The sequence below is a fragment of the Pantherophis guttatus genome, chromosome 5 (assembly GCF_059756535.1).
Source record: "Pantherophis guttatus breed Tessera chromosome 5, ASM5975653v1, whole genome shotgun sequence".
In the NCBI taxonomy this organism is placed as follows: domain Eukaryota; kingdom Metazoa; phylum Chordata; class Lepidosauria; order Squamata; family Colubridae; genus Pantherophis; species Pantherophis guttatus.
The window spans coordinates 128,588,648-128,614,804 of NC_142067.1; the positions used below are offsets into that span (position 1 = coordinate 128,588,648).

Genomic DNA, 26,157 nt, shown 5'->3' on the forward strand with positions numbered 1-26,157 from the left:
CTTCTCCGGAGACTCAGGGCGGCTTACAATGCGTTAAGCAATAGCCTTCATACTTTTGTATATTTTTATACAAAGTCAGCTTATTGCCCCCACAATCTGGGTCCTCATTTTACCTACCTTTGAAAGGATGGAAGGCTGAGTCAACCTTGAGCCGGGTGAGATTCGAACTTGCAGTAATTGCAAGCAGCAGATGTTAATAACAGTGCTTTAGTCCACTGTACTACCAAGGCTCATCTTATATGTTCACCCCCTGAGTTCAGTGAATCTTCGTTTGAAGTGAATGATCTGTTCATTAATTTCAAAGGGATTCTAGAAACTAGAAAGAGTGCAGTGAAGAGCAACAAAGATGATTAGGAAAGTGGAGGCTAAAACATACGAAGAACGGTTGCAGGAACTGGGTATGTCTAGTTTAATGAAAAGAAGGACTTGGGGTGACATGATAGCAGTCTTCCAGTATTTGAGAGGATGCCACAAGGAAGAGGGAGCGAAGCTATTCTCCAAAGCACCTGAAGGTAGGACAAGGAGCAACGGGTGGAAACTAATCAAGGAGAGAAGCAACCTAGAATTAAGAAGAAATTTCCTGACAGTGAGAACAATTAACCAGTGGAACGACTTGCCTCCAGAAGTTGTGAATGCTCCAACACTGGAAGTTTTCAAAAAGAGACTGGACAACCCATTTGAAATGGTGTAGGACAAGGGTGAAATCTACTTACCTTTCCTACTGCTTCGCTCACCTGCCATTGTCAGGTCCGATTGTAGACTCTCTGCGCATACACAAAGCCTTCTGCACGTCCGCAGAGGGTCAAAAACAGGTTACTTCCTGGTTAAAACCAGGAAGTAACGACATCTGGGCAGGTGGGTGGAGCCTCGCGCTACAGCCGCTACCAGTTTGCCGAACCACGCACCACCGCTGCTACCGTTTCACACCGGAATAGGGTCTCTTGCTTCAGCAATGGGTTGGATCAGAAGACCTCCAACTCCGTATTCCGTTATTCTGTTACTTCGACTTTGTACACTCTCTTTTAGTAAGTTTTCAGGTATCTAAACAGCTTATCAAAGGGACAAGTCAAAAGTCTGTCCCAACCACATTTTAGAATGTAGGTTAATATGAGCAGAAATATATTACAATGCTGGCATAACCATTACTGTCAGTTGAAAATCAATAGAGATTCTCCCGTCATCCAGGTCATAGTTGTCCCAAAGATGCTTTTTCAGGAAGCCACTGGACTTTTTGGTTTTTTTCTTTGAAGATGTTTTGCTTCTCATCCAAGAAGCTTCTTCAGCTCTGACTGGATGGTGGGGAAGTGATCTGTCCCCGTACCCACACACACACACACAGCCAGTCGAGGGTTAAGGAAACACTTTGGAACGCACCCAGTTCTTATCTCCGACTTGGCAGCGATAGACACACCGTCTGCCAAGGGACTTTATTTGCACAAACAGACAGATAAAATACGAACGTTCAAGAAAGTCCAAACAGAAATAATATTCCTCCCAGCAGTTCCGGACGAGGCTTTAGTGACTCCAAGGTTTTGCTTTGTTCGTCACAAAAGATCCTTGACCACCACTCTCTATTATATAGTCTCTGGGGTGTGGTCTCTGGGGTGTGGTCCAGTGACTCAGTGCTAATCCCTAGCACGCCTCCTAAACTGCTGCAAACGTTTATCACGCCTTCGGAGGCGTGCGTCCAGGAATGATGTCTCATTATCACTTTGACTGGAATCAGCTGTCTCCTCTCCCTCGACCGGCACTTGAGACAATGCCAGAGGGGAGGGGCCTGGAGAGGGAGGCCTGGCTGACTCCTCTTCCTCATGCTCGGAGCTTTCTTCCTCCGATGGGACAGGCTCAGAGGGCGGGGCCACAACACTATCCCCCACCGCAGGGCCCTTCCCCTGGGTCTGACGGTCAGGATGGGGTCGGGACGGGAACTGTTCGTGGAAAGCCCGCACCAGGTCAGGGGCCTGAACGGCAGACGCGTCCACCCAGGTGAAATCCTCGGGCCCGTACCCCTTCCAGGCGATGAGGTATTGGAAGCGCCCCTTCAGCCAACGGAAGTCCTGGATACTGTCCACCTCGTACGTCGAGGCGTCGTCCTCGTCGGCTGCGGCTGGGGGGGCAGGCGTCGGCGGGCGGCGGAGATGGCTCGCGGGGGCCTCAGGGACCAGGAGGGACCGATGAAAAACAGGGTGGAGCCGCATGGAGCGGGGTAGAGTCAACCGGTAGGCCACCGGATTGATGACCGCCTCGATAGGGAAGGGACCGATAAAGCGTTGGGCTAGTTTCCGTACCGGCCGGTCCGTGGGGAGGTGTTTCGTGGACAACCACACCCGATCTCCTACTTCCAGCGGTGGTGTCGCCCGGCGGGCGCGATCGGCAAACCGTTTATAATCCTCTTTCGCCCGGATCAGCTGCCGCCGCACCAGTTGCTGCACCGCCTGCAGCTCTGAGAGGAAGTCCCGGGTCTCGGGAACAGGGGAATCCATGATGGTCAACGGGAAAAGCCGTGGATGGTATCCGACATTGGCATGGAACGGGGTCATCTGGGTGGAGGTGTGTTGGGAGTTATTAAAAGCGAACTCCGCCAGGGGAAGGTACTCGGCCCAGTTGTCCTGCTGCTGGTTGACAAAACAGCGGAGGTACTGCTCCAGTATGCCGATGACCTTCTCCGTGCCCCCGTCAGTCTCCGGATGATGTGACGACGACAGGCACACCTGCACCTCCAGCGCAGCCATCAGGCTTTTCCAGAAGCGGGCCGTGAACTGGGCCCCGCGGTCCGAAACCACCCGGTCCGGCAGGCCGTGGAGGCGGAAGATATGTTGCAGGAACAAGCGAGCCGTGGTGCGGGCCGAGGGCAGGCCGCGGCACGGGATGAAATGTGCCATCTTCGTGAGCGCATCCACCACCACGAGGACGGTCGTGTACGTAGCGGACAGGGGCAGGTCTGTCAGGAAGTCCATGGAGATGGCTCCCCACGGTCTCTCCGGTGTCGGCAGCGGCTGGAGGAGTCCGGGAGGGGGACCGGACGCGGCTTTGGCCTGTCGGCACGTCACACAGGACGTCACGTAGGCGTGCACGTCGTGCCGTACCCGAGGCCACCAAAAAGTCCGCGTCACCAAGTTCAAAGTCTTAAAGAAGCCGAAGTGCCCCGCCGCGGGGTTGTCATGGCACTGGTTCATGACGAGGGCTCGGAGCGGACTCGTGGGCACGTACAGCCGACCCCGGTGTCTGAGCAAGCCCTCCTCCACGGTCCATGGGGACGCGGGACCGACGTCCGCTCTCCGCTGCTGCGACCAGTCATCCTGTCGCTGCGCTTCCAGCACCTGAGCCCGCAGGTCCACCGGTTCCTGGACCGCGGCCAAGGAGTCTGCTGGCAGCACCGTCCGGGGGGGAAGGGAGTCCTTGGGGCAAAAGTATTCCGGCTTACGGGATAGCGCGTCCGCCCTCTGGTTGAGGTTGCTCGGAATGTATGTGACGTGGAAGTTGAACCGGGCGAAAAACAACGACCTACCGGATCTGCCGCTGGTTCAACTTCCTGGCCGTGGTGAGGTGCTCCAGGTTCCGATGGTCCGTCCGCACCTCCACCTGGTGTCGGGCCCCCTCGAGGTGATGTCGCCAAGCCTCGAACGCGGCCTTGATGGCCAGCAACTCCTTTTCCCAGATGGTGTAGTTGCGCTCGGAAGGGTTGAGTTTCCGGGAGTAGTATGCGCAGGGAAAAAGAGTGCCGCCATCCACCGGAGCCTGTAGTAGCACCGCCCCAATCGCCACGTTGGACGCGTCCGTCTCCACCACGAACGGACGGTGTGGATTGGGGTGCCTCAGGACTGGCTCCGTGAGGAAGGCCTGCTTGAGGACCTCGAAGGCCTGCTGCTGTGGGGGCCCCCACTGGAACGGGACCTTCTTCCGAAGGAGCTGGGTCAACGGCAAGGTCAGGGTGGCGAAGCCCGGGATGAAGGTCCGATAGTAGTTGGCGAATCCCAACAGACGCTGGACGTCCTTCACCCGACGCGGGGGTTCCCAACTGCGCAAGGCCTCCACCTTGCGCGGGTCCATCGCGATGCCCTCGGGGGTGATGATGTGCCCGAGGAACTCTATGGAAGTCTGGAAGAAGTAGCATTTCTCCAACTTCGCATAGAGCTGGTGCTCCCGCAGGCGTTGCAGGACCTGGCGGACATGCTGGAGGTGACTTTCCGGGGTCCGGGAATAGATCAAAATGTCATCCAAGTAGATCACCACGAACCGATCCAGCATGTCCCGGAACACATCGTTCATCAAGTGCTGGAAGACCGCGGGGGCGTTGGTCAATCCGAACGGCATGACGGTATACTCGAAGTGTCCGTACCGAGTGCCGAACGCCGTCTTCCACTCGTCCCCCTCTCTCACGCGCACCAGGTTGTAGGCCCCCCGGAGATCAAGCTTAGTGAAGATCGAGGCCTCCCGCAACCTCTCCATAAGCTCTGGGATCAGCGGTAGGGGGTAGCGATTTCGCACTGTGATGGCGTTCAAGCGCCGGTAGTCGCAACACAGGCGCAAGTCCCCCGTCTTCTTTTTAACGAAGAGGACCGGGGCCGAGAGCGGGGAGGTCGAAGGCCGGATGAACCCACGGGCCAGGTTTTTTTCCAGAAAGTCCCGTAAGGCGGCCAGTTCGGGCTCCGACATGGAGTACAGGCGTCCCGAGGGCAGGGGTGCATTGGGCATTAGGTCCACCGCACAGTCGTAGGGTCGGTGCGGGGGCAAGCGATCCGCCTCCTTCTCGCTGAACACGTCGGCGAAGGGCGTCAGCTCCGGAGGCAAGGAGGCGTTTGGGGCAGAGACGTCCTGGCCGGCACAGGTGTGGCGAAGGTGGTCGACACACTGCAGGCTCGGGAACGAGATGGCGTTTCTTGACCACGCCACCTGAGGGTCGTGCGCCCGAAGCCAGGCCATCCCCAGGACCAAGGGAAAGTGCAGATCCGCCGTTACGTAAAACTGGATCGCCTCCTCGTGGTTTCCAATGGCGAGGCGCAAGGGCTGGGTAGCGGTTTTGATGGGTCCCGCCACGAGTTCCCGCCCATCTATAGTTTCGACCCTCAACGGAGGGTCCACTGGAACCAAGGGGACTTTGTGATGGGCCACAAAGGCCTGGTCCATAAAGTTCGTGGTGGCCCCCGAGTCCACCAGCGCGTGCGCCTGGAGCCCCTCCGACCGGTTAGCCAACAACACCCGGGTGTTCAAAATCAGGTGCCGAGGGGGCTCACAGTCCACAGCCGCCGACTCCGGCGGGGCATGGTCACGTGCCTGACCCAGAGTTTCCCCTAGGCCAGGCCTGGCCCGTTTCCCGGCTGGTCGCGTCGAGACTCCGGAACAGGCTTGAGCGGTCCACTCCGCTTCCGGGGACACGAGGCGGCAAAATGTCCCGCCTCGCCGCAATAGAGGCACAACCCCCCTTGACGTCTCCGCATCCGCTCCTGGGCCGTCAGTTGAGGTCTGGCTGCTCCGAGCTCCATGGGCTCCTCAGCCGTCGCCACAAAACGCTGTGCGGTCCGGAGCGCTGTCGGTGCGAAACGCGGGGGTGCCGACGCTGTCGGTGCTTCTGGAAGAGCCCGACGGGGCCGTCGCCGTTGCAGGCGGGCGTCGATGCGCAGGCATTGGGTCACCAGCGCGTCGAGGGTCGGTGGCGCCTCCACACGAACCAGCTCGTCCTGCATCTCGTCGGAAAGGCCGTCCTGGAAAGCGTCCATCAGCGCCACCTCATTCCAAGCCGAATCCTGGCCTAGCAGTCGGAACTCTGCAATATAGTCCTGCAGGGGGCGCTTGCCTTGGCGGAGGTCCTTGATGCGCCTCGCTGCCGTCTGCACCCGGAGGGGGTCCTCAAACATGGTGCGCAGGTGTTGTAAAAAGCCCTGAAAGTCCAGGAGCAAGGGGCTATCTTGCAACAACAGGGGCGTGGCCCATCGGGCGGCAATGCCAGAGAGGGAGCTGATAACAAATGCCACCCGAGCCCGGTCATCCGGAAAATCCTCCGGCCTCATCGCCATAAACAGTTGGCATTGTCCCAAGAAGGCCGGAAACATCTCCTGCTGCCCAGAAAACCTATCTGGCACGTTCACTGGGCATCTCGGACGGGGAGGGGGAGGAGGTGGAGCTGCAGGAGCATTTCCCAAAGCAAGTTGGGCAGTTAGCTGTGCTACTTGCTGTTGCAGAAGCTGATTGGCCTCCAGCATCTGCTGTATCTGCTGCTGCAGCTGTTGGTCCATCGTGGGTTAACGATGGAGTACCGGGTGACGAACAAGATGATCTGTCCCCGTACCCACACACACACACACAGCCAGTCGAGGGTTAAGGAAACACTTTGGAACGCACCCAGTTCTTATCTCCGACTTGGCAGCGATAGACACACCGTCTGCCAAGGGACTTTATTTGCACAAACAGACAGATAAAATACGAACGTTCAAGAAAGTCCAAACAGAAATAATATTCCTCCCAGCAGTTCCGGACGAGGCTTTAGTGACTCCAAGGTTTTGCTTTGTTCGTCACAAAAGATCCTTGACCACCACTCTCTATTATATAGTCTCTGGGGTGTGGTCTCTGGGGTGTGGTCCAGTGACTCAGTGCTAATCCCTAGCACGCCTCCTAAACTGCTGCAAACGTTTATCACGCCTTCGGAGGCGTGCGTCCAGGAATGATGTCTCATTATCACTTTGACTGGAATCAGCTGTCTCCTCTCCCTCGACCGGCACTTGAGACAATGCCAGAGGGGAGGGGCCTGGAGAGGGAGGCCTGGCTGACTCCTCTTCCTCATGCTCGGAGCTTTCTTCCTCCGATGGGACAGGCTCAGAGGGCGGGGCCACAACAGGAAGGGAAGGATTTATATTCTTCTAGAAGCGACGGAATTCCTTAAGGAGTATAAATCCTTCCATTCCCCACCATCCAGTCAGAGCTGAAGAAGCTTCTTGGATGAGAAGAGAAACGTCTTCAAAGAAAAACCAAGAAAGTTCAGTTGCCTCTTGAAAAAGCATCTTTGGGAAGCAATCTTTTCTGATGCAGAATTTATCCATATCAAAAGCGACAAAGTCCAATGGATTTTTTTTTAAAAAAAATGCTGCAACTGATGAGTTTCTACTCTGAAATGTTTCAAGTGCAGACTTTTCCTAAACTTAATGTCTTCTGGTCTTTTTATTCATTTGCAAAAATAAAAATAAAAATAGCTTTTTGATGCAGTAACGCTTCCCAACCGAATACCGATCTATGGGTTTATTTTTTTTTCAGGTGCCCCCTAACAAAATAGACTACGAATATAGTGAATTAATATTGTACCAGAACCAAGTGATGAGGGAAGCAGATCTCTTTCAAGAATCTCTGGACCATATAGAAACTTACGAAAGGCAAATCTGCGATAAACTCATGATAGACGAGATTAAAGGTAAAATTCTTTTTATAAACCCTTAGCTAGCCTTAATTTTTCATAGCTTTCTTTCTTTCTTTCTTTCTTTCTTTCTTTCTTTCTTTCTTTCTTTCTTTCTTTCTTTCTTTCTTTCTTTTCTTCCTTCCTTCCTTCCTTCCTTTCTTTCTTTTCTTCCTTCCTTCCTTCCTCCCTCCTCCTTCTTTCCTTCCTTCCTTCCTTCCTTCCTTTCTTTCTTTTCTTCCTCCCTCCTTTCTTTCTTTCTTTTCTTCCTTCCTTCCTCCCTCTGTCTTTCTTTCGTTCTTTCTTTTTTTCCTCCCTCCTCCTTTCTTTCTTTCTTTCTTTTCTTCCTCCCTCCTCCTTCCTTCCTTCCTTCCTTCCTTTCTTTCTTTCTTTCTTTTTCTTTCTTTCTTTCTTTTCTTCCTCCCTCCTTCCTTCCTTCCTTTTTTTCTTTTCTTCCTCTTTCTTTCTTTCTTTCTTTCTTTCTTTCTTTCTTTCTTTCTTTCTTTCTTTCTTTCTTATCTTTCAATCAGAAGTTTGGGGTTAATTTTTTCCCTTGGCCGTCTCTTTGTCTATAAAGTGTCCTTTAGAAAGTATAAGTTTTCTCAATCATTTTAGCTGTTTTAAGTTTTGCGATCCTAGTTGCTGTGACACAGTGGCACCGTTTGAGCTGTTCTCACACATTTCTAACAAAGATTGGGGCGTGGACAGCACTTAAGAGCTGCACAGATGACCACTTTCTCACTTCAGCCCTGTTCGTGGCTGATGGCACGTTATGGCTGGAGTAGACCATGTGGGTGTCAGATTATCTCTACTGATATTATTTTAGGAGGAAGTGTAAGAAGGGTCCTTGGTGCTCTCTGAGCTTGGTGGTTTTCTTGCAGACGTTTCATGACCCAAACTAGGTTAACATCATCAGTGCTAAAAAGGAGTGGGGTTTGGAAAGAAAAAAAGAAGGGGGGAAGAGAAAAAAGGAAAGGAAGGAAGGAAGGAAGGAAGGAAGGAAGGAAGGAAGGAAGGAAGGAAGGAAGAAGAGACGAAGGAAGGAAGGAAGGAAGAGAAAGAAAGAAAAGGAAGGAAGGAAGAGAAAGAAAGAAAAGGAAGGAAGGAAGAAAGAAAGAAAGGAAGGAAGAAAGAAAGAAAGAAAGAAAGAAAGAAAGAAAGAAAGAAAGAAAGAAAGAAAGAAAGAAAGAAAGAAAGAAAGAAAGAAAGAAATGCTTATGAGGTCCTTGGTCCTTTCTGATGTTGGTGGTTTTCTTGGAGACCTTTCATGACCCAAACTAGGGAACATCATCGGTGCTAGAAGGGAGTGGGGTTGGGAAACAAAAAAAGAAGGGGGGGGAAGAGAAGGAAAGAAAAAGGAAAGGAAGGAAGGAAGGAAGGAAGATAAAGGAAGGAAGGAAGAGGGGAAGAAAAAGAGAAAGAAAGAAAGAAAGAAAGAAAGAAAGAAAGAAAGAAAGAAAGAAAGAAAGAAAGTGCTTATGAGATCCTTGGTCTTTTCTGATGTTGGTTGTTTTCTTGCAGATGTTTCATTATCCAACAACCAAGCTCAGAGAGCACTAATGAATCCACAGTCCTCCTCCTCCTCCTCTTCCCTTCTAGTATTGATGATGTTACCTAGTTGGGTAAAGAAAACCACCAAGCTCAGAGGGCACCAAGGACTCCTCATTTCAACCCTGAGCTACCCTTTATTCTCCTGTATTGCAAATATAAAAACTGACCCTTTTCGGTGTCCAAAGCTTTTCCATTTTTTTTTTAACGTCGGGTGGGATTGTATTATTGCTGCAGGTGAAATGCTGCTGAATTTGGGACGCCTGGAAGAAGCGGCTGAAATATATCGGGAACTTATTGATCGGAATGCAGAATGTTGGAGTTACTACGAGGGCCTGGAAAAAGCTTTGCGGCCACGTAAGCGACATGAATTGTACATTTCGCTTCAGGCATTTTGGGGGGGGGGGGAGGTTTAGGAAAATATAGCTAGTCCTCGACTGACGACCTCAATTGAGCCCAAACTTTTTGTGGCTAATCATGGGAGTTGTTAAGTGAGATTTGTCCCGTTTTACAACCTTTCTTGCCACAGTTGTTAAGTGAAACACTGCGGTTCTTCAAGTTTGTAACCTGGTTGTTAAGTGAATCGGGCTTCCTCCTTGACTTTGCTGACCAGAAGGTCGCAAAAGGGGATTGTGTGACCTCGGGACACTGCAACTGTCCATAAGTACATGCCAGTTGCCAAGCGTTTGAATTTTAATCACATGACCATGGGGCTGCTGCAATGGTCATAAGTGTGAAAAACAGTCATAAATCACTTTTTTCAGCGCTGCTGTAACTTTGAACGGTTAGTAAACAAATGGTTGTAAGTGCAAGGCTAGCTTTAAATATTCATTGCAATCTCTCTAAGCTTAAAACTCCGTGTTGCATTGTAGCGCTTGATTGCAACTCCTCTCTAAGAAATAACTTGAAAATAATGTCTCTTTGTTTGAACGTGAGATATTTAACTATTTCAGTTGTTTGTTATTCGTGAAAACCGGCCTCTCCAATTCAGTATTACTTCTAGTAATTTTGAGCTGCTCTATCGGAGGGGAAATTCCATGCTCTGCGTTCATTTGGAAACGAAATAAAAAGCATATTAAATTAAAACTCGAATTAAAAAGGATACGTTGAGCTCCATCCAAATTTAAATGAAGGGAAAATGGGGTGGGAGGCTAATTGTTGGGATGAACAATTCGCACAACAAAACTCTCTAGTTTTCCAAAGTGGGTTGTGAACTGTAAAATGATTTGTAAAAACCAGCTGTGGTATTCAGCCAGTTCGTACTGGTTTGGGCAAACTGGTAGTGGGGATCGCGGGTGAACCTGCCCCGGCGTAAAGACGTCCTATTTAACCACGTTTTCGAGGCCGGGCGCATGCACACGGCAAACCAGTGTTAAGAATATGTGAAACCCACTGCTGGTAAAAACGAAATAAAGATACTAGATTTAATGCTTTCACAAATACGGATTCAGGTTTTCCTCTCGGAGGAAAACTTCAGGCGAGGGAAATAATTCACTCGCCTGAATAATTGGATTTAGCTCAGCACAGGAATACAGTGTTCTACATTGCCGCTTGTCCCTGAACTGTGTGACTTTAAGGCATAACAACTCCCAATTTTACATTTGTCATCCCTCAATAGACTCTTTAGAAGAGAGGCTAGAATTGTATGAAGAAATAAGCAAGCGACATCCACGGGCTGTTTCACCTCGAAGGCTACCTTTAAACTTCGTCACAGGTAACACGTCGCCTTCTTTATATCGTACGGCTCCACGATACTTAAAAAGTATTATTATTTTTTTCATTTGCATTTCACCTGCAGTGGAAGATTCGTCTTTGGTTTTCTTTCGGAAATATAGAGTTTATTTTGTTTAGATACACTGCCGTGAACCGAAAAGCAATTTTCAGAGACAAAGCATCCAGAAAAGCTTAAGGGCTTTTAAGACAAGCTATGTTTAGCTGGATTTTATTCAGATCCAATAGCTTGTAACAGTTATTGCTGTGGCTAACCACAATTTTCTAGGAATCTGGGAATATTGATCTTGAATAGGAAACACTCAGCTATCTCTTTGAACCAACACAAGTGATTAGTGGGGAAGCTATTGCCAACCTCCTAGAAAGATACCAAAAGTATTTAATTTTTTTTTAAAAAAATATTTGTATCCCGTTTGTAGTATTTTTACAAACAACCCAAGGCAGCAGATGTAGCCAACATAACTTCCTTCTTCTATTTTCCCCACAACAACAACACTATGAGGTCGATTGGGTTGAGAGAGAGTCACTGGCTCAAAGTCACCCAGCTGGCTTTCATGCCTAAGGCGGGACTAGAACTCCCAGTCTCCTAGTGATTGGTCCAAAATCACCCAGCTGGCTTTCATGCCCAAGGCGGGACTAGAACTCCCAGTCTCCTAGTGATTAGTCCAAAATCACCCAGCTGGCTTTCATGCCTAAGGCGGGACTAGAACTCCCAGTCTCCTAGTGATTGGTCCAAAATCACCCAGCTGGCTTTCATGCCTAAGGCGGGACTAGAACTCCCAGTCTCCTAGTGATTAGTCCAAAATCACCCAGCTGGCTTTCATGCCCAAGGCGGGACTAGAACTCCCAGTCTCCTAGTGATTGGTCCAAAATCACCCAGCTGGCTTTCATGCCTAAGGCGGGACTAGAACTCCCAGTCTCCTAGTGATTAGTCCAAAATCACCCAGCTGGCTTTCATGCCTAAGGCGGGACTAGAACTCCCAATCTCCTAGTGATTGGTCCAAAATCACCCAGCTGGCTTTCATGCCTAAGGCGGGACTAGAACTCCCAGTCTCCTAGTGATTAGTCCAAAATCACCCAGCTGGCTTTCATGCCTAAGGCGGGACTAGAACTCACAGTCTCCTAGTGATTGGTCCAAAATCACCCAGCTGGCTTTCATGCCTAAGGCGGGACTAGAACTCCCAGTCTCCTAGTGATTGGTCCAAGGTCATCTTGTGGGCTTTCATGACGTAAGGCAGGACTGGAACTCACAGTCTCCTGCTTTCTGGTCTGGTACTGTAACCAATAGACCCATGATGGCGAACCTATGGCATGCGTGCCAGAGGTGGCACGCAACGCCCTCTCTGTGGGCACACGAGCCGTCACCCCAGCTCAGCTCTGCCGTGCATGCGCACGTACCTCCTGCCAGCCAGCTGGTCTTTGGGTCTCTGCCGTGCATGCGTGGGGGTGGGGGTCATGCACGCATGTGCCGGGGGTTGGGCGCATGCGTGGGGGCCATGCACGCATTGCATTTTTTTGGGGGGTGCATGCGCACATTTGCAGGCGCAGGCGCACACTTTGGGCCCTCGTTCCAGAAAAGGTTAGTCATCACTGCACTAGCTGACTCTCCAAAGGTACCTGGGCAATTGATTCAACTTCAGTATCTGGACACACCTATAAAGGTTCTTGATGGAGAAGATGATTGAATCTGCCCATCAATGCCATTGACGGTAGATTACCTAGGCCCACCACTTGTAAGAGTGCAAGGAATGTGATCAAAATACTTGGGAGCGATAAAGTACCAATAAAGAATATTTGTAGCTCAGGGTTGAACTGTGAGATCCTTGGTAGACTCTGAGCTTGGGTGTTTTCATTTCATTACCTGACTAGGTTAACATAATCGGCGCTAGAAGGGAGTGAGGTTTGCAAACCCCATTTCCTTCTAACATAGTTACTAAATTGGCACCAGATAAAGTTCAACAGAATTCAAGAGGTGTTTATGAGAATGTAATGACTCTAGGCTGATGACTTGCTTAACTCTGCCCTCTCTCTCTCTCTCTGCCTTCTTTTCTACATCAGTACAAGCAAAACTTTTATATAGAGAGAAAGAACCCGTTTGTCAGAACATGTAAAGTTTTGTTGAGGCTTCTCGGAGCCCAGGGAGTTAGTGTAAAAGGCTGCTCTATGTGCATAAGAATTAGATGTTTATTCTAAAATTATTGACTGCATCACCTTCTAAAATTGAAGATGGCAAAGCAAGATTATTTCTCAAAAGTTGAAAAGCTTGCATGAGAATCAACCACAAAAAAACCCGAATATCTGATTCTTACACATACATTTGGATGTTTTCAGTATCATTCTACATCATCACAATCAATTATTCCAGCATCTAATATTAGCCACTAGTTTTAATAGGCCAGGATCTCCTTAACTACCATTATGTAGTGACTGAACACTTTGTAATTGTTGTTAATTCCATCCAGAGATGTTAAACGAGAATAGCAAACCATCATGTACGGTACATTATGGGTTTTGAGAATAAATTTGTCCCCAGCAATCTTAAAAATCAGGTTGCTTAACTGCAATCTACATATATTATGCAAATTGACCCGTAATTTCCGTAATTTTTCTAGAGGAGTGCAAGTTACAGTATGAACTTCTCGAAATAGTTTTTTCTTTACACTGTTATCTTTGTGATTTTTCATAGTTTATGCAAAATGAACAATGGAGTTACTATGTAATATAATCTATATGTTTTTTTGCTTCTAGGTGAAAAATTTAGAGAATTGTTGGATAAATTCCTAAGGGTTAACTTCAGCAAAGGTTGCCCACCCCTGTTTACAACTTTGAAATCTTTGTACTACAGTGCAGAAAAGGTCAGTTTTCTTATAGTCCCTGTATGCATGCACACATTTGTATATATTCTCTCTATATAAAAATGGATGTGTGTGTGTATGTATGTATGTTCCAGCATAACTCTGGAACGCCTCGAGCAATTCAACCAAACTTGGTATACAGATGACTTACTATCTGGAAACAAATACTGGGTGGGGGAGGGGGGAAGTAAGACACCCCTGGGGTCTGTGTCTGTGTCAGTGTGTTCCAGCATAACTCTGGAACGCCTGGGCCATTAAGGAGAGTGAGTGCGGCATCCTAGAGCAGCAATTGTTTGTGATGTCAGTTCGTTCGCAGCTTCCTCTGGAAAGGCAGCCATGATGTTCGCCCTCCAGTGGACCAATGGGGAAGCGCCTGATGGATTTGGGGCAAAGTGCCAGGATCGTAGACAGGATGGGAAAAAAGAGCGCATAGGAGAGGGAAAGGTTGGGGCAGGGATGATGGGCATGGAGTAGGGGGAAGAAAGGCCCTTCTCAATGGCTCCCTGTCAGACAAAGGCTTCGATGCCTATAAATACCTGGAACCGGTGGGAAAGTAGGTTCTTGTTTAAAAAAAAAACAAAGTCAGATTATACCACTCATTGTAACTTCAAGAAAAAGTATGGATGCATTAATTCTCACAATGGAAGAGTTGATGGAGCTAGCAGAGATGTCGAATGAGATGCTTAAAGAAAAGGATATGTTCCATTTTATGTTAACTTGGTACGCTTCTAGATTCTGTGCTCGAGACAAAAAAACAATGAAATTCTGACTTCAGGATTTGCCGATTAGATAAGTGTGTGATTGCAGAAATGGTTACTATATATGCTAAATATGCAAAAGTAAAAAAAAATTGAGACTGTAACGTTCATACCTTTATTCTACCGTGCTGAAAATATTTGAAAGTCAATGCTTTTTTTTAACCCCATACTTCTCACTCTCTCCACCCTTCTCCTTCTCCCATTTTTGCATTATCTTTATTTTTCCTTATTTTTTTACATTTTGATACATTGAATAAAATTTTAAGAAAAAAAAAGAAAGAATGAATGAAAATACCCAACATTTTATTTGGGAAAATAACTGCCGCAGAAAAAGACTCTACAGTAGATGGCAGCAAAGAGAGGCATGCAACTCTTAATCGCCATCTAGTGGTTTTCCAAAGAGGTGTTTTCAAGAATGTACAATAGCGAGTTGTACAGAAAGTACCTTACTGTTCTGTCAAGTTAAGAAATTGCAATGTGTGTTGTTCATTGAGTGATGCGCTTTATAGAGAGAATGAATGAATGTTAAATCAGACAGTAACCCCAGGAATATTTTAACACAGCTTTCTTAATTCTCTTTTGTAGATTTCAACAATCCAAGAGCTGGTAATTAGTTACGAAGCTTCTTTGAAAACCTGTCACATGTTTAGTCCAGATGGTAAGCTTCAGTGCTGAGGAACGTAGCTAAAATGCAAAGTTTAATGAGTGTAATCTGGACTGGTATATCTTCACAGGGGAATTTGTTTTCTTAAGAACCGAGCCTTTTGATAATCTGTACTTCTAGATTAAGCGTTGCGAATTGTTCTATGTGTGTTGCAGAAAACGGAGAGCAAGAACCGCCAACAACGCTGCTTTGGGTTCGTTATTTCCTTGCGCAGCATTTCGACAAGCTTGGCCAATTTTCCTTGGCATTGGATTACATCAACTCTGCTGTGACGAGTACTCCAACGTTAATAGAGCTGTTCTATTTGAAAGCCAAAATTTATAAGGTCACTGCCCTTCCTTAACTATCCCATATTCGGAATATGTGAATTTTGCTGTGTTTATATTTCATGTAACTTGATAATGCACTTAAAGACAAAGGTAGATAGTGAAGAGCAGGATGATTTGACTTGTAGAATAGAATAGGGTAGAGTAGGGTAGGTAGAATAGAGTAGAGTAGAGTAGAGTAGAGCAGAGTAGAGTAGAGTAGAGTAGAGTAGAGTAGAGTAGAATCAATACAGAGAAAATAGAACAGAAGGTTTCCATATTGGTTCATTCTTCATCCTAAAACTTTAGAATATATTCGGAGTTGCTCTTCTACCATTCCATATCTCCCTTCTTCCACAACAACCATTCCTCTCCTTCTCCCCTCTTACCCTTCCAAAAGATAATATGTGCGATAAGAATGGTTAAAGAGATTATACATTTATATATGTTTTATGAGAAATAAAAATAATAAACTTTTATATTAAAAAAAAAATAGAACAGAAGGATAGGATAGGATAGGATAAAAAAATAGGATAGGATAAGATAGTGTAAGATAGAGTAGAGTAGAATAAATAGAAAATAGAATGGAATGGGATAGGATAGGATAGGATAGGATAGAATAGAATAGAATAGAATAGAATAGAATAGAATAGAATAGAATAGAATAGAATAGAATAGAATAGAATAGAATAGAAAATATGGTATAGGATGGGATGGAATAGAATAGAATAGAAAATATGGGATGAGATGGGATGGGAGTGGAGTGGAATGGAACGGAACGGAACGGAACAGAATAATAGAATATTTATTGATTAAGTCATTTGACCTTGTAGAAAATATCAATGGGTTGATATCCAACACACAAATGTCAATTCAGAACAGAACATGATGTTAGAGTGCCAGTAACCTCTGAATCTGTAATATCAGGAAGAAAGGGAATTCAGATTTAGTTTTATACTGAAAAACCCAGGTTTGTTTTACACTCTAATGCTCTACAATTACGGATGTGATTTGTCAGCCGTGACAGTTTTCTAATTATGATCTTTTTTTAAATCAGTGTATTCCGAGTTTATTGTTACACCTAATGACATAGGCTAGAGAGGGCTGTAATTTTATCCTCCTCTAATGTTTTGAGCGAAAGGAAGGTTTTTTAAATGCTGCGTAGCGCCCTTCTTATTGAATGAAATGAAATTGAATATAGATTCCCTTGCCCCATAGCATGTAGGCAACCTCAAGGAAGCTGCCAGATGGATGGACGAGGCCCAGTCCTTGGATACGGCAGACAGATTCATCAATTCCAAGTGTGCAAAATACATGCTGAGAGCAAATCTGGTCAAGGAAGCCGAGGAGATGTGTTCCAAGTTCACACGGGTAAAAGAAAAATAATTATGTTATCACAAAAGGTCAATAGAAGTAAAGCTTGTTTTCTTTTTTTTTAAAGAATGCATCTGTTGTTATAAACTTTCTTACACTTTTCATCTCAAATACACTTTTGATATATTTACGGACGTCTGTTAAGCTTAAAGTGGCGCTTTTTTTTTAATTGAGTCTAAATAGAAGTAGTAATACATTTCTAGAAAAAACACGTTTCCTTGTAGTGTTTAAAACGTGGGACTACAACATAAAGTAGTTCATTAGAAATAATTCTGTTGCAAATATAATCTATTATATTATTCATAAAGTCGAACAATATAAAAATATTTATAGCAACTCTATTTTCTTTTTTTCTTTTTTCTTTTTTTTGACAAGTTTTATTAGTGCCCCCCCCCCCCAATACACCCACATATTTTTGGAACAGAGTATTTTTACAGGATATCTTAAACAGAATTAAGAGTGGTGCGGTAGCCTAGAGATGAAGCTCTCGCCTCACAATCGGGAGGCTGTGAGTTTGATCCTAGATAGAGGCAGATATTTCTCTCTCTGGGCACATTGAGAATTTATCTGCTGAACAAAACTCCGCACTGGTGACAAGAAGGGCATCTGGCCAGTAAAGACTCTGCTAGCTCCATTCAGTTGCCCAGACTCCACCCCGCAAGGGTGTCAGCATTCTGATGCTGCCATAAAAAGACGGGGCTTGACTTTTCACCTACTTATTTTCTCTGTAGATAATATCCCCTAGGAGATGGGATGGGAGGGGGACATTCCTGTGGGTTGAGGTCAGAAGCTGGGGAGACTGACTTAGAAGATGGCCAATGAGAAGATGAGAATTGGGGAACGGAAAGGGAAGGGTTTGGGGGTCAGAGGGTTAGTATCCGCTACGACGAAGTCGGGGCCAGATCTGTCGTACTCAATAAATGGAATATTTCAGCAAAGATTAATTGTTTGGGAGTGCAATTTATTTGAGATGACATCGAAACCTGACAAAGGGATTATGGGGTCGTTAAAAGAAGACAATCTTAAGTAGAATTAAGACTATTTCTAAAGTACTTTTCTTATTTTCCAGGAAGGGACTTCTGCCACGGAGAATCTCAATGAAATGCAGTGTATGTGGTTTCAGACAGAATGTGCCCTCGCTTTTCAAAGATTAGGAAAATACGGGGAAGCTTTGAAGCAGTGCCACGAAATTGAGAGGGTAAGTTGATCAACGGATGGGTTGGTTTTTTTCCTGATTATACCACTTCCCCTAATGAATGTGGGTTCAATTACTCACTGCCCAAAGAAAATCTACAAGGAAAGGATCCTGAATTTAAAAGAATCCCCACCACAAAAATAAAACCTGAACAGAAACAAAAAAGAATCGGGCACTATCACCGCGTGGTCAGCTCATCTAAGCAAACTTTTCTGATTTGGGCTTCAGTTTCTTGGAAAATACGCTTTGTTTTCCTTTCAAAGAAATGGCAGGGTTTGTAAAATTGTAAAAAGCCTCTATTTTTCTTTTCCCCCATGCTGGTTATAATGTTTTTAAGAGTTGCTTCCAGTGGTGGGTTTCAAAATTTTTTACTACCGGTTCTGTGGGCGTGGCTTGGTGGGCATGGCAGGGGAAGGATACTGTAAAATCTCCATTCCCACCCCACTCCAGGGGAAGGATACTGCAAAATCTCCATTTCCTCCTGATCAGCTGGGACTCAGGAGGCAGAGAATAGATGGGGGCCAGTCAGAATTTAGACTACTCTAGTCTACTGTATTCTATTTTCTGTTCTATTCTATTCTATTCCACTCTACTCTAGTTTAGTCTACTCTACTCTATTTTCTATTCTATTCTATTCCATTCCATTCCATTCCATATTCTATTCTATTCTATTCTATTCTATTCTATTCTATTGTACTCTACTCTACTCTACTCTACTCTACTCTACTCTATTTTCTTTTCTATTCTATTCTACTCTACTCTATTTTCTATTCTACTCTACTCTATTTTCTATTCTATTCTACTCTACTCTACTCTATTCTTAGCAGCGGGTTGGGCTAGAAGACCTCCAAGGTCCCTTCCCACTCGGTTATCCTGCCTTCTCTTGTGTGTTTCAGCACTTCTTTGAGATCACCGATGACCAGTTTGACTTCCATACCTATTGTTTGAGGAAGATGACCTTGCGTGCCTACGTCGATCTCTTGAGGTTAGAAGACGTGCTACGAAAACACGCTTTTTATTTCAAGGCGGCGCGATCAGCCATAGAAATTTACTTGAAGCTGCACGACAACCCCTTGGCCAGCGAGAACAAAGAGCAGGAAGTGAACTCAGGTATTTGGGCTTTCGCCATACAGGATCTGTATTCGCTTCCCAAAGGGGAATTCCAGAAATCAGGATTGTTTGGGTTTAAGAATTTCAAAGCCACCGTTCGCTTTGTTTTGAATTAAAACGTTTCAGCTTGGTGCAGGAATAGATCACTGTGCTTTTAGGTTTGGGGTTTTAGAGGGCAAATGTTTCATTCTCCAAACTAAGTAACCTTATCAGTGCACTGATGCTGTTACCTAGTTGAGTAATGAAACGTCTGCAAGAAAACAAACAAGCTCAGAGAGCACCAAGGACTCCACAGTTCCTCCTCCCCCTCTTCTCCACAAACCCAACTCCCTTCTAGCACTGATGCTATTACCTAATTGGGTAATGAAACGTCTGGAAGAAATCAACAAAGCCCAGAAAGGACCAAGGACCCCACAGTCGTCGTCGTCCTCCTCCTCCTCCTCCTCCTCCTCCTCCTCCTCCTCCTCCTCCTCCTCCTCCTCCTCCTCCTCCTCCTCCTCCTCCTCCTCCTCCTCCTCCTCCTCCTCCCCCTCTTCTCCACAAACCCAACTCCCTTCTAGCACTGATGCTATTACCTAATTGGGTAATGAAACGTCTGGAAGAAATCAACAAAGCCCAGAAAGGACCAAGGACCCCACAGTCGTCGTCCTCCTCCTCCTCCTCCTCCTCCTCCTCCTCCTCCTCCTCCTCCTCCTCCTCCTCCTCCTCTTCTTCTTCCTCCTCCTCCTCCTCCTCCTCCTCCTCCTCCCCCTCTTCTCCACAAACCCAACTCCCTTCTAGCACTGATGCTATTACCTAATTGGGTAATGAAACGTCTGGAAGAAATCAACAAAGCCCAGAAAGGACCAAGGACCCCACAGTCCTCCTCCTCTTCTTCTTCTTCTTCTTCTTCTTCTTCTCCTTCTTCTTCTTCTTCTTCTTCCTCCTCCTCCTCCTCCTCCTCTCCACAAACCCAACTCCCTTCTAGCACTGATGCTGTTACCTAGTTGGGTAATGCAACATCTGCAAAAAAAACAACCAAGCTCAGAGAGCACCAAGGAACCCTCTTTTCAACCCTGACCAATAAATATTCTCTTTTATCAGTAAATAAGAGTACAGGTAGCCCTTGACTTGCAATAGCAAAAGCACTTAGACTTATATACCGCTTCACTCTGCTTTCCAGCCCTCTCTAAGCGGTTTACAGATTCGACCTCTTGCCCCCCCCCCCCCCGCAACAATCTGGGTCCTCATTTTATCGACTTCGGAAGGACAGAAGGCTGAGTCAACCTTGAGCCGGTCAGGATCAAACTGCTGGCAGAGGGCAGAGTTAGCCTACAATATGGCAATACTGCATTAGATCATTTAATGGTTGTTCAAAATTAACAATAGCACTGAAAAAAGTTTTTCACACTTACGTAGGTGTGAAACGACTTGCTGTGTCCCCATGGTCACATGATCAGTTCAGGCGCTTGGCAACCGGCATATACTTATGACAGTTGCAGTGTCCTGTGGTTACACAATCCCCTTTTGTGACCTTCTGACGAGCAGTGGGGGAAGCCAGATTTGCTTAACAACCACTGCAGCAATTCACTTAATGGCCGTGGCCAGAAAGATCGTAAAACCGGGCAAAACTCCCTGAACAAACGTCTCAATTTAACGACAGAAACGTTGGGCTCAGTTGTTGGTCGTACATTGGGAGGGGGTACCCACCCGGGTCAAAAATCGAAAACGAAAAAATAATTCTGTTTTTTTCCTACAGAAAATCTTTCTGCCAAAGAACTGAAGAAAATGCTCAGCAAGCAGCGGCGGGCGCAGAAAAAAGCGAAACTGGAGGAGGAGAAGAAACACGCGGAACGAGAGCGGCAGCAGAAGAGTCAGAAGAAGAAACGAGACGAAGAAGAGGAGGAGACCAGCGGCCTGAAGGAAGAGTTAATTCCTGAGAAACTGGAAAGGGTAAAAACTCCACTTTTGCCTAATTCTAAGATGCTGAGATTGGTCGTCCTGCACGGTCTCCCCCGGAAACGAGGCAGGAGATAAATCTTATGTCAGGTTTCGAGGTCGTCTCAAATAAATTGCATTTCAAACAAAGTCTTTGATGAAAAACTCCCATTTATTAAGCATGACATTCTAACTCCGACTCCATCGTAGCCAATACTGACTTCCTGACCCAAAACCCTCCCTTTCCATTCCCCACTCCTCTGCACTCATTGGCCATCTTCCAAGTCACTCTACCCCTAATCTACTGCTCCAGCTCAAAGGAATTTCCTCCCTCCCATCCCATCTCCTAGGGGATATTATCTCCAGGGAAAATAAGTAGGTGAAAAGTCAAACGTCCCTTTCCAGACGCCTCCGCTTCTCCTTCTTATGTCAGCACTAGAGTAAATGCAGCTTGAAGTACTGACATCTTAACGCATAAAAAACTTAATTAGAGGCACTCCTCAATTTACGACAGTTCATTTAGTGACCGAACTGAGTGATGCGGTGGCCTAGAAGTGGAGCTCTCACCTCACAATCAGGAGACTGTGAGTTCGATCCTAGGTAGAGGCAGATATTTCTCTCTCTAGGCACAATGAGAATATATCTGCTGGGGGAAAAACTCCGCATTGGCAACAGGAAACACTCTGCTAGCTCCATTCAGTTGCCCAGACTCCACCCTGCAAGGGATTACGGGGTCATTAAATGAAGATGATGATGACTTAGTGACTGAAATTACCACGGCCCTTAAAAAAAGGAATATTTTTCACTCTTAACGGCCCTTGTGGCATCTCCATGGTCATCCCGTGATCGAAATTCAGACGCTTGTACCCACTGTTGTATAAAAGCAAAAAGTTGTGGCTGTAAGATTGCGATCTTCTCCTGTGCTAAAGAGAGTCAGAAGTCGGTGCTTTTTTCTTTCCTTTTCTCTTTTTTACACTATATTTCTGTTCTTTTCCCTCACCCTTTTCTTAGTTTTCCACTATTTTTCCTCTTTGTATTTTATACTTTGACAAACTGATAAAAAACCAAATATTATTATTTTTTTTTAAAAAAAAGTCAGACGCTTGGCAAGTGGCTCATATTTCTGAGGGTCGCAGCGTCCCCGGGTCACGCCATCCCCTTCCGCGACCTTCCGACGAATCAGCGGGGAAGCCAGGTTTGCTTAACAACGGTATGACTGACTTCAAACCTGCCGTGATTTGCTTAAATGCGGTGGCAAGAACACTCGTAAAATAAGGACAACGCTCACTTCACAACCGTCTCGCTTAGCGGGGAAATTTTTGGGCTCCGTTGTGGTCTTAAATCGAGGACTGTAAGTCCGATTGGCCGCGAGGCTCCAGGAGAGAAGCCTAAAAATCAAAGTTCTTTCTTCAGGATGGCGAAAGGCTAGGAAACAAATCCATTTTTATGCAAGCTTCTCCTGGGAACTGAGACATGGTCTGATTCTATCATGGTTGAGCTGATTTTGGGGACCGCCATGTTTTTTGGAGGGCATTTTAGAGGGGGCTGTATCTGCCCCACGATGTACTGGTCTACCCAATGCTAAGAGGAAACATGCCAGCAGTTTGGGGAGTGGTGTCAAGCCGGCCACACCCACTCAGTTGGCCACACCCACCTAATCGGCCACACACACCCTCCCCCCCTCCTCGAGGTCAACCACAGCCCTGATGCGACCCTCAACGAAATTGAGTTTGACACCCCTGCTTTAGAGCAAAGTTCCCCGGCATTTTTGGGTTGGCAGTGGGGAGAAGGGGGAAGAGGGTGATTTCATGGGAGGGGAGGTGCACTTGCGCGCATTCGAGCACCCGCAACATTTGCAGCAATGTTCACGCGAACGGGGCTGCAAATGCCCCCAACGAGGCTCGGCCATAGGCGTGAACATTGCTGCAAATTTTGTGGGTGCTCATACGCATGCATGCACGCCTGCCCCTCCCACGAAATCTTCCCCTCTGCCCCTGCTCTGGGCCGCCAACCCGGAAACGTCAATTAGGCCACAGCTCGGTAGTGGGCCACAGTCCACAGGTTGGGGACCCCAGTTTTAAAAGTTCTGATAAGAGAACCAGTTTCCCTTGTTAGTTTCCTTCCTTCCTCTTCCAGTTGGGAGAAGTTGTGTCTCGTCTCAACCAATTCCTATAACTTGGATGACGGTTGTAACTTTTAATCCCTAGATAAGAGCTGAGGAAGGAATACTAGGTTTGCTATCGACGTAAGGCCGCAATGGAGCCCAAAATTTCGGTTGCTCAGCGAGACAAGTTTTGCCCTATTTTACGACCTTTCTCACCACAGTTGTTAAGTGAATCCCTGCAGTTGTTATGTAAGTACCACGGTTGTTAAGTGAAACTGGCTTCCCCGTGGACTTTGTTCGCATGAAGGTCGCAAAAAGGGATCACGTGACCCTGGAGATCGCAACTGTCATCAGTACATGCCAGTTTCCAAACCTCTGAATTTTGATCACCTGTCCACGGGGAATGCTGCAATGGTCCATAAGTGTGAAAAAGGGTCGTAAGTCATTTTTTTCAGTACCATGGTAACTTCGAACGGTCACTAAATGAATTGTTATAAGTGGAGAGTTACCTGTAGATTAGAACCAAGAAATCGGATGTCTCCTGAAGTGATGGAGAACTTCAACCTTTCTATCCTGTTTGACGTCTCTCTACCCTAGGAGCAACGCTACTCAAACGTTACGAAAAAGGGGGAAAGTGCAAACACTCCAGCACCAAATTATGACGAGCTTACTCCTTGAAATTCTTTTCACACGCTCTGGTTTGTAACCTACTCGCTTTTCTGTTGTTGAGACAGGTGGAAAATCCCTTGGAGGAGGCAATTAAATTCCTTATACCTCTGAAGAACCTCGCGGCCGACAACATAGACACCCATCTACTAGCCTTTGAAATATATTTCAGGAAAGGTAAACTGCGTGCAGTTGTAACATGGGAGAAGGAGATGGTTTTGTAACGCGGATGTATGTACTATGCATACTCTCTCAATTTTACATTGTGATCAACGTGCATGTCATTTTTTTAGCATCTGAAATTATCTGTACAGAATACAGGTGGAAGTTTATTTATTTATTTGTTTGTTTGTTTATTTATTTATTTATTTATTTATTTATTTATTTATTTATTTATTTATTTATTTATTTATCAAATTTCTATACCGCCCTACTCCCGAAGGACTCAGAGCGGTGAACAGCCAAGATAAAATACAGATAATACAAATATTAAAAAATCCCTTAAAATTATTAAATATTTTGGCTGAAACACAGATTAAAACACCCAATTTATAAAATCACATGAATTAAAAATTTAAAAGGAGAGTTAGTTCTAGGTCGGTTTAATGAAATCTATTTTAGATAGCGCTATAATGGTCAGATAGGTTTCGCTTCCTGCGTAAGTGCATTAATCCTGAAGAAAGATGCTTGGCTGCCATGTAATGTACATAATTTCTTTAATCTGTGTAATTTATATAGTCCAGCTCAACAAGCAGGCCTCCATATCTGTCTGTCCCCCGCTCTCTCTCTCTCTCTCTCCCTTCCTCCCTCTCTCTCTCATCATCCATCTATTATCTATATCTATTCATCAATCTAATCTATGTATGTATCTTCTATCATGTATCATCTATCTATATTTATCTTCTATCTATCATCTACATCTATCTGTCTATCTCTTCTATCAATCTAATCTATGTATCGTCTATCCATCTATATATATCATCTATGTATTTTCTATCATCTATTAGATAATAGATAGAGAATGATATATATTTATCTTCTATCTATCTATCTATCTATCTATCTATCTATCTATCTATCTATTTTTTTATCTAATCTATCTACTATCTACTATCTATATCTACTGTCATCTATATCTATCTACCTACCTTCTATCTACCTATCAATCTAATCTATCTATGTATCTTCTATCATCTATTTATCATCTATCTATTATCTATCTTCCTATCAATCTAATCTATGTTTCTATCATGTATCATCTATCTATATTTATCTTCTATCTATCATCTACATCTATCTATCTCTTCTATCAATCTAATCTATGTATCGTCTATCTATATATATCTATATATTTTCTATCATCTATCATCTATTAGATAATAGATAGAGAATGATATATATCTATCTTCTATCTATCTATCTATCTATTTATTTATTTATCTAATCTATCTACTATCTATACTATCATCTATATCTATCTACCTTCTATCTACCTATCAATCTAATCTATCTATGTATCTTCTATCATCTATGTATCATTTATCTATTATCTATCTTCTATCAATCTAATCTATGTATCTTCTATCTATCATATATTTATTATCTATCTATTATCTATCTTCTATCTATCAATCTAATCTATGTATCATCTATATATATATCATCTATGTATTTTCTATCTATCATCTATTAGATAATAGATGATCTATATCTATTTATCTAATCTATCTATCTTCTATCTATCTCTCTCATCTATCATCTATATCTATGTATCTTCTATCTATCATCTTATTATCTACTATCTATCAATCTAATCTATCTCTATCTTCTGTCTATCTCTATCTATCATCTGCTTATTGAACTGAACTATATAAATTACATAGATCACAAAAAAAATTTAAGGATTTTTTTTTAAAAATGTTCATTTTTCTAATTAGCTAAGTCTCTGAATTTTCATCACCTGACCACAGGGATGGTACGGTCATAAGTCACTTTTTTTCAGGGCCGTTGTAACTTCAAATGGTCACTAGATGACCCGTTATAAATTGAGGACTATCTATAGTGAGTACCCTGGATCTGTTTTCCTGTTGTAAGCCCCTTCCCACGCGGAATTGATATCAATTGCATAGCCTTATTTAAAATAATAAAATCGCATTTTTTTTTCTCTGTTTCATCCAGGAAAGTTCCTGCTAATGTTGCAGTCCGTTAAAAGGGCTTTTGCTATCGGTGGTAACAACCCCTGGCTACATGAATGTTTGATTAAATTTTCCAAGTGTGGTAAGTGCAAAATAAAACTGGCCCCTTTGCCGTAAAATTCTGCTGAGTTTCCTAAAAATACAATCAACAGCACGTCTGAATCCTTATATTCCTAGTGTCGAATCACAGTAATTTGCCAGAAATCGTGAACAAGGTCCTTACGCAAGAAATGGAGAAGATTTTTATTAGCAAAGATTTGGAAAGTTTCAACGAAGAATTTCTCAAGCGTAATTCTACCTCTGTACGGCACCTGCTCTCAGGTATGTATCAACAGGTGTGTTTAAACACCGATG

At 45.1% G+C, this 26,157-nt stretch overlaps 1 protein-coding gene across 1 annotated transcript in view; it reads left to right on the forward strand.

The window, feature by feature from the left end:
* The window catches only part of NAA16 (N-alpha-acetyltransferase 16, NatA auxiliary subunit), a 51,771-nt gene that overhangs the window by 21,502 nt on the left and 4,112 nt on the right, over positions 1-26,157 (forward strand). The window contains exons 6-18 of the mRNA XM_034416557.3: positions 7,246-7,399; positions 9,167-9,286; positions 10,548-10,643; positions 13,409-13,515; positions 14,859-14,931; positions 15,093-15,262; positions 16,461-16,613; positions 17,686-17,814; positions 18,708-18,921; positions 20,660-20,853; positions 23,677-23,785; positions 25,787-25,885; positions 25,981-26,124. Of these exons, the coding sequence (XP_034272448.2) occupies positions 7,246-7,399; positions 9,167-9,286; positions 10,548-10,643; positions 13,409-13,515; positions 14,859-14,931; positions 15,093-15,262; positions 16,461-16,613; positions 17,686-17,814; positions 18,708-18,921; positions 20,660-20,853; positions 23,677-23,785; positions 25,787-25,885; positions 25,981-26,124 (1,762 nt within the window). The remainder of the gene's footprint in view (positions 1-7,245; positions 7,400-9,166; positions 9,287-10,547; positions 10,644-13,408; positions 13,516-14,858; positions 14,932-15,092; positions 15,263-16,460; positions 16,614-17,685; positions 17,815-18,707; positions 18,922-20,659; positions 20,854-23,676; positions 23,786-25,786; positions 25,886-25,980; positions 26,125-26,157) is intronic.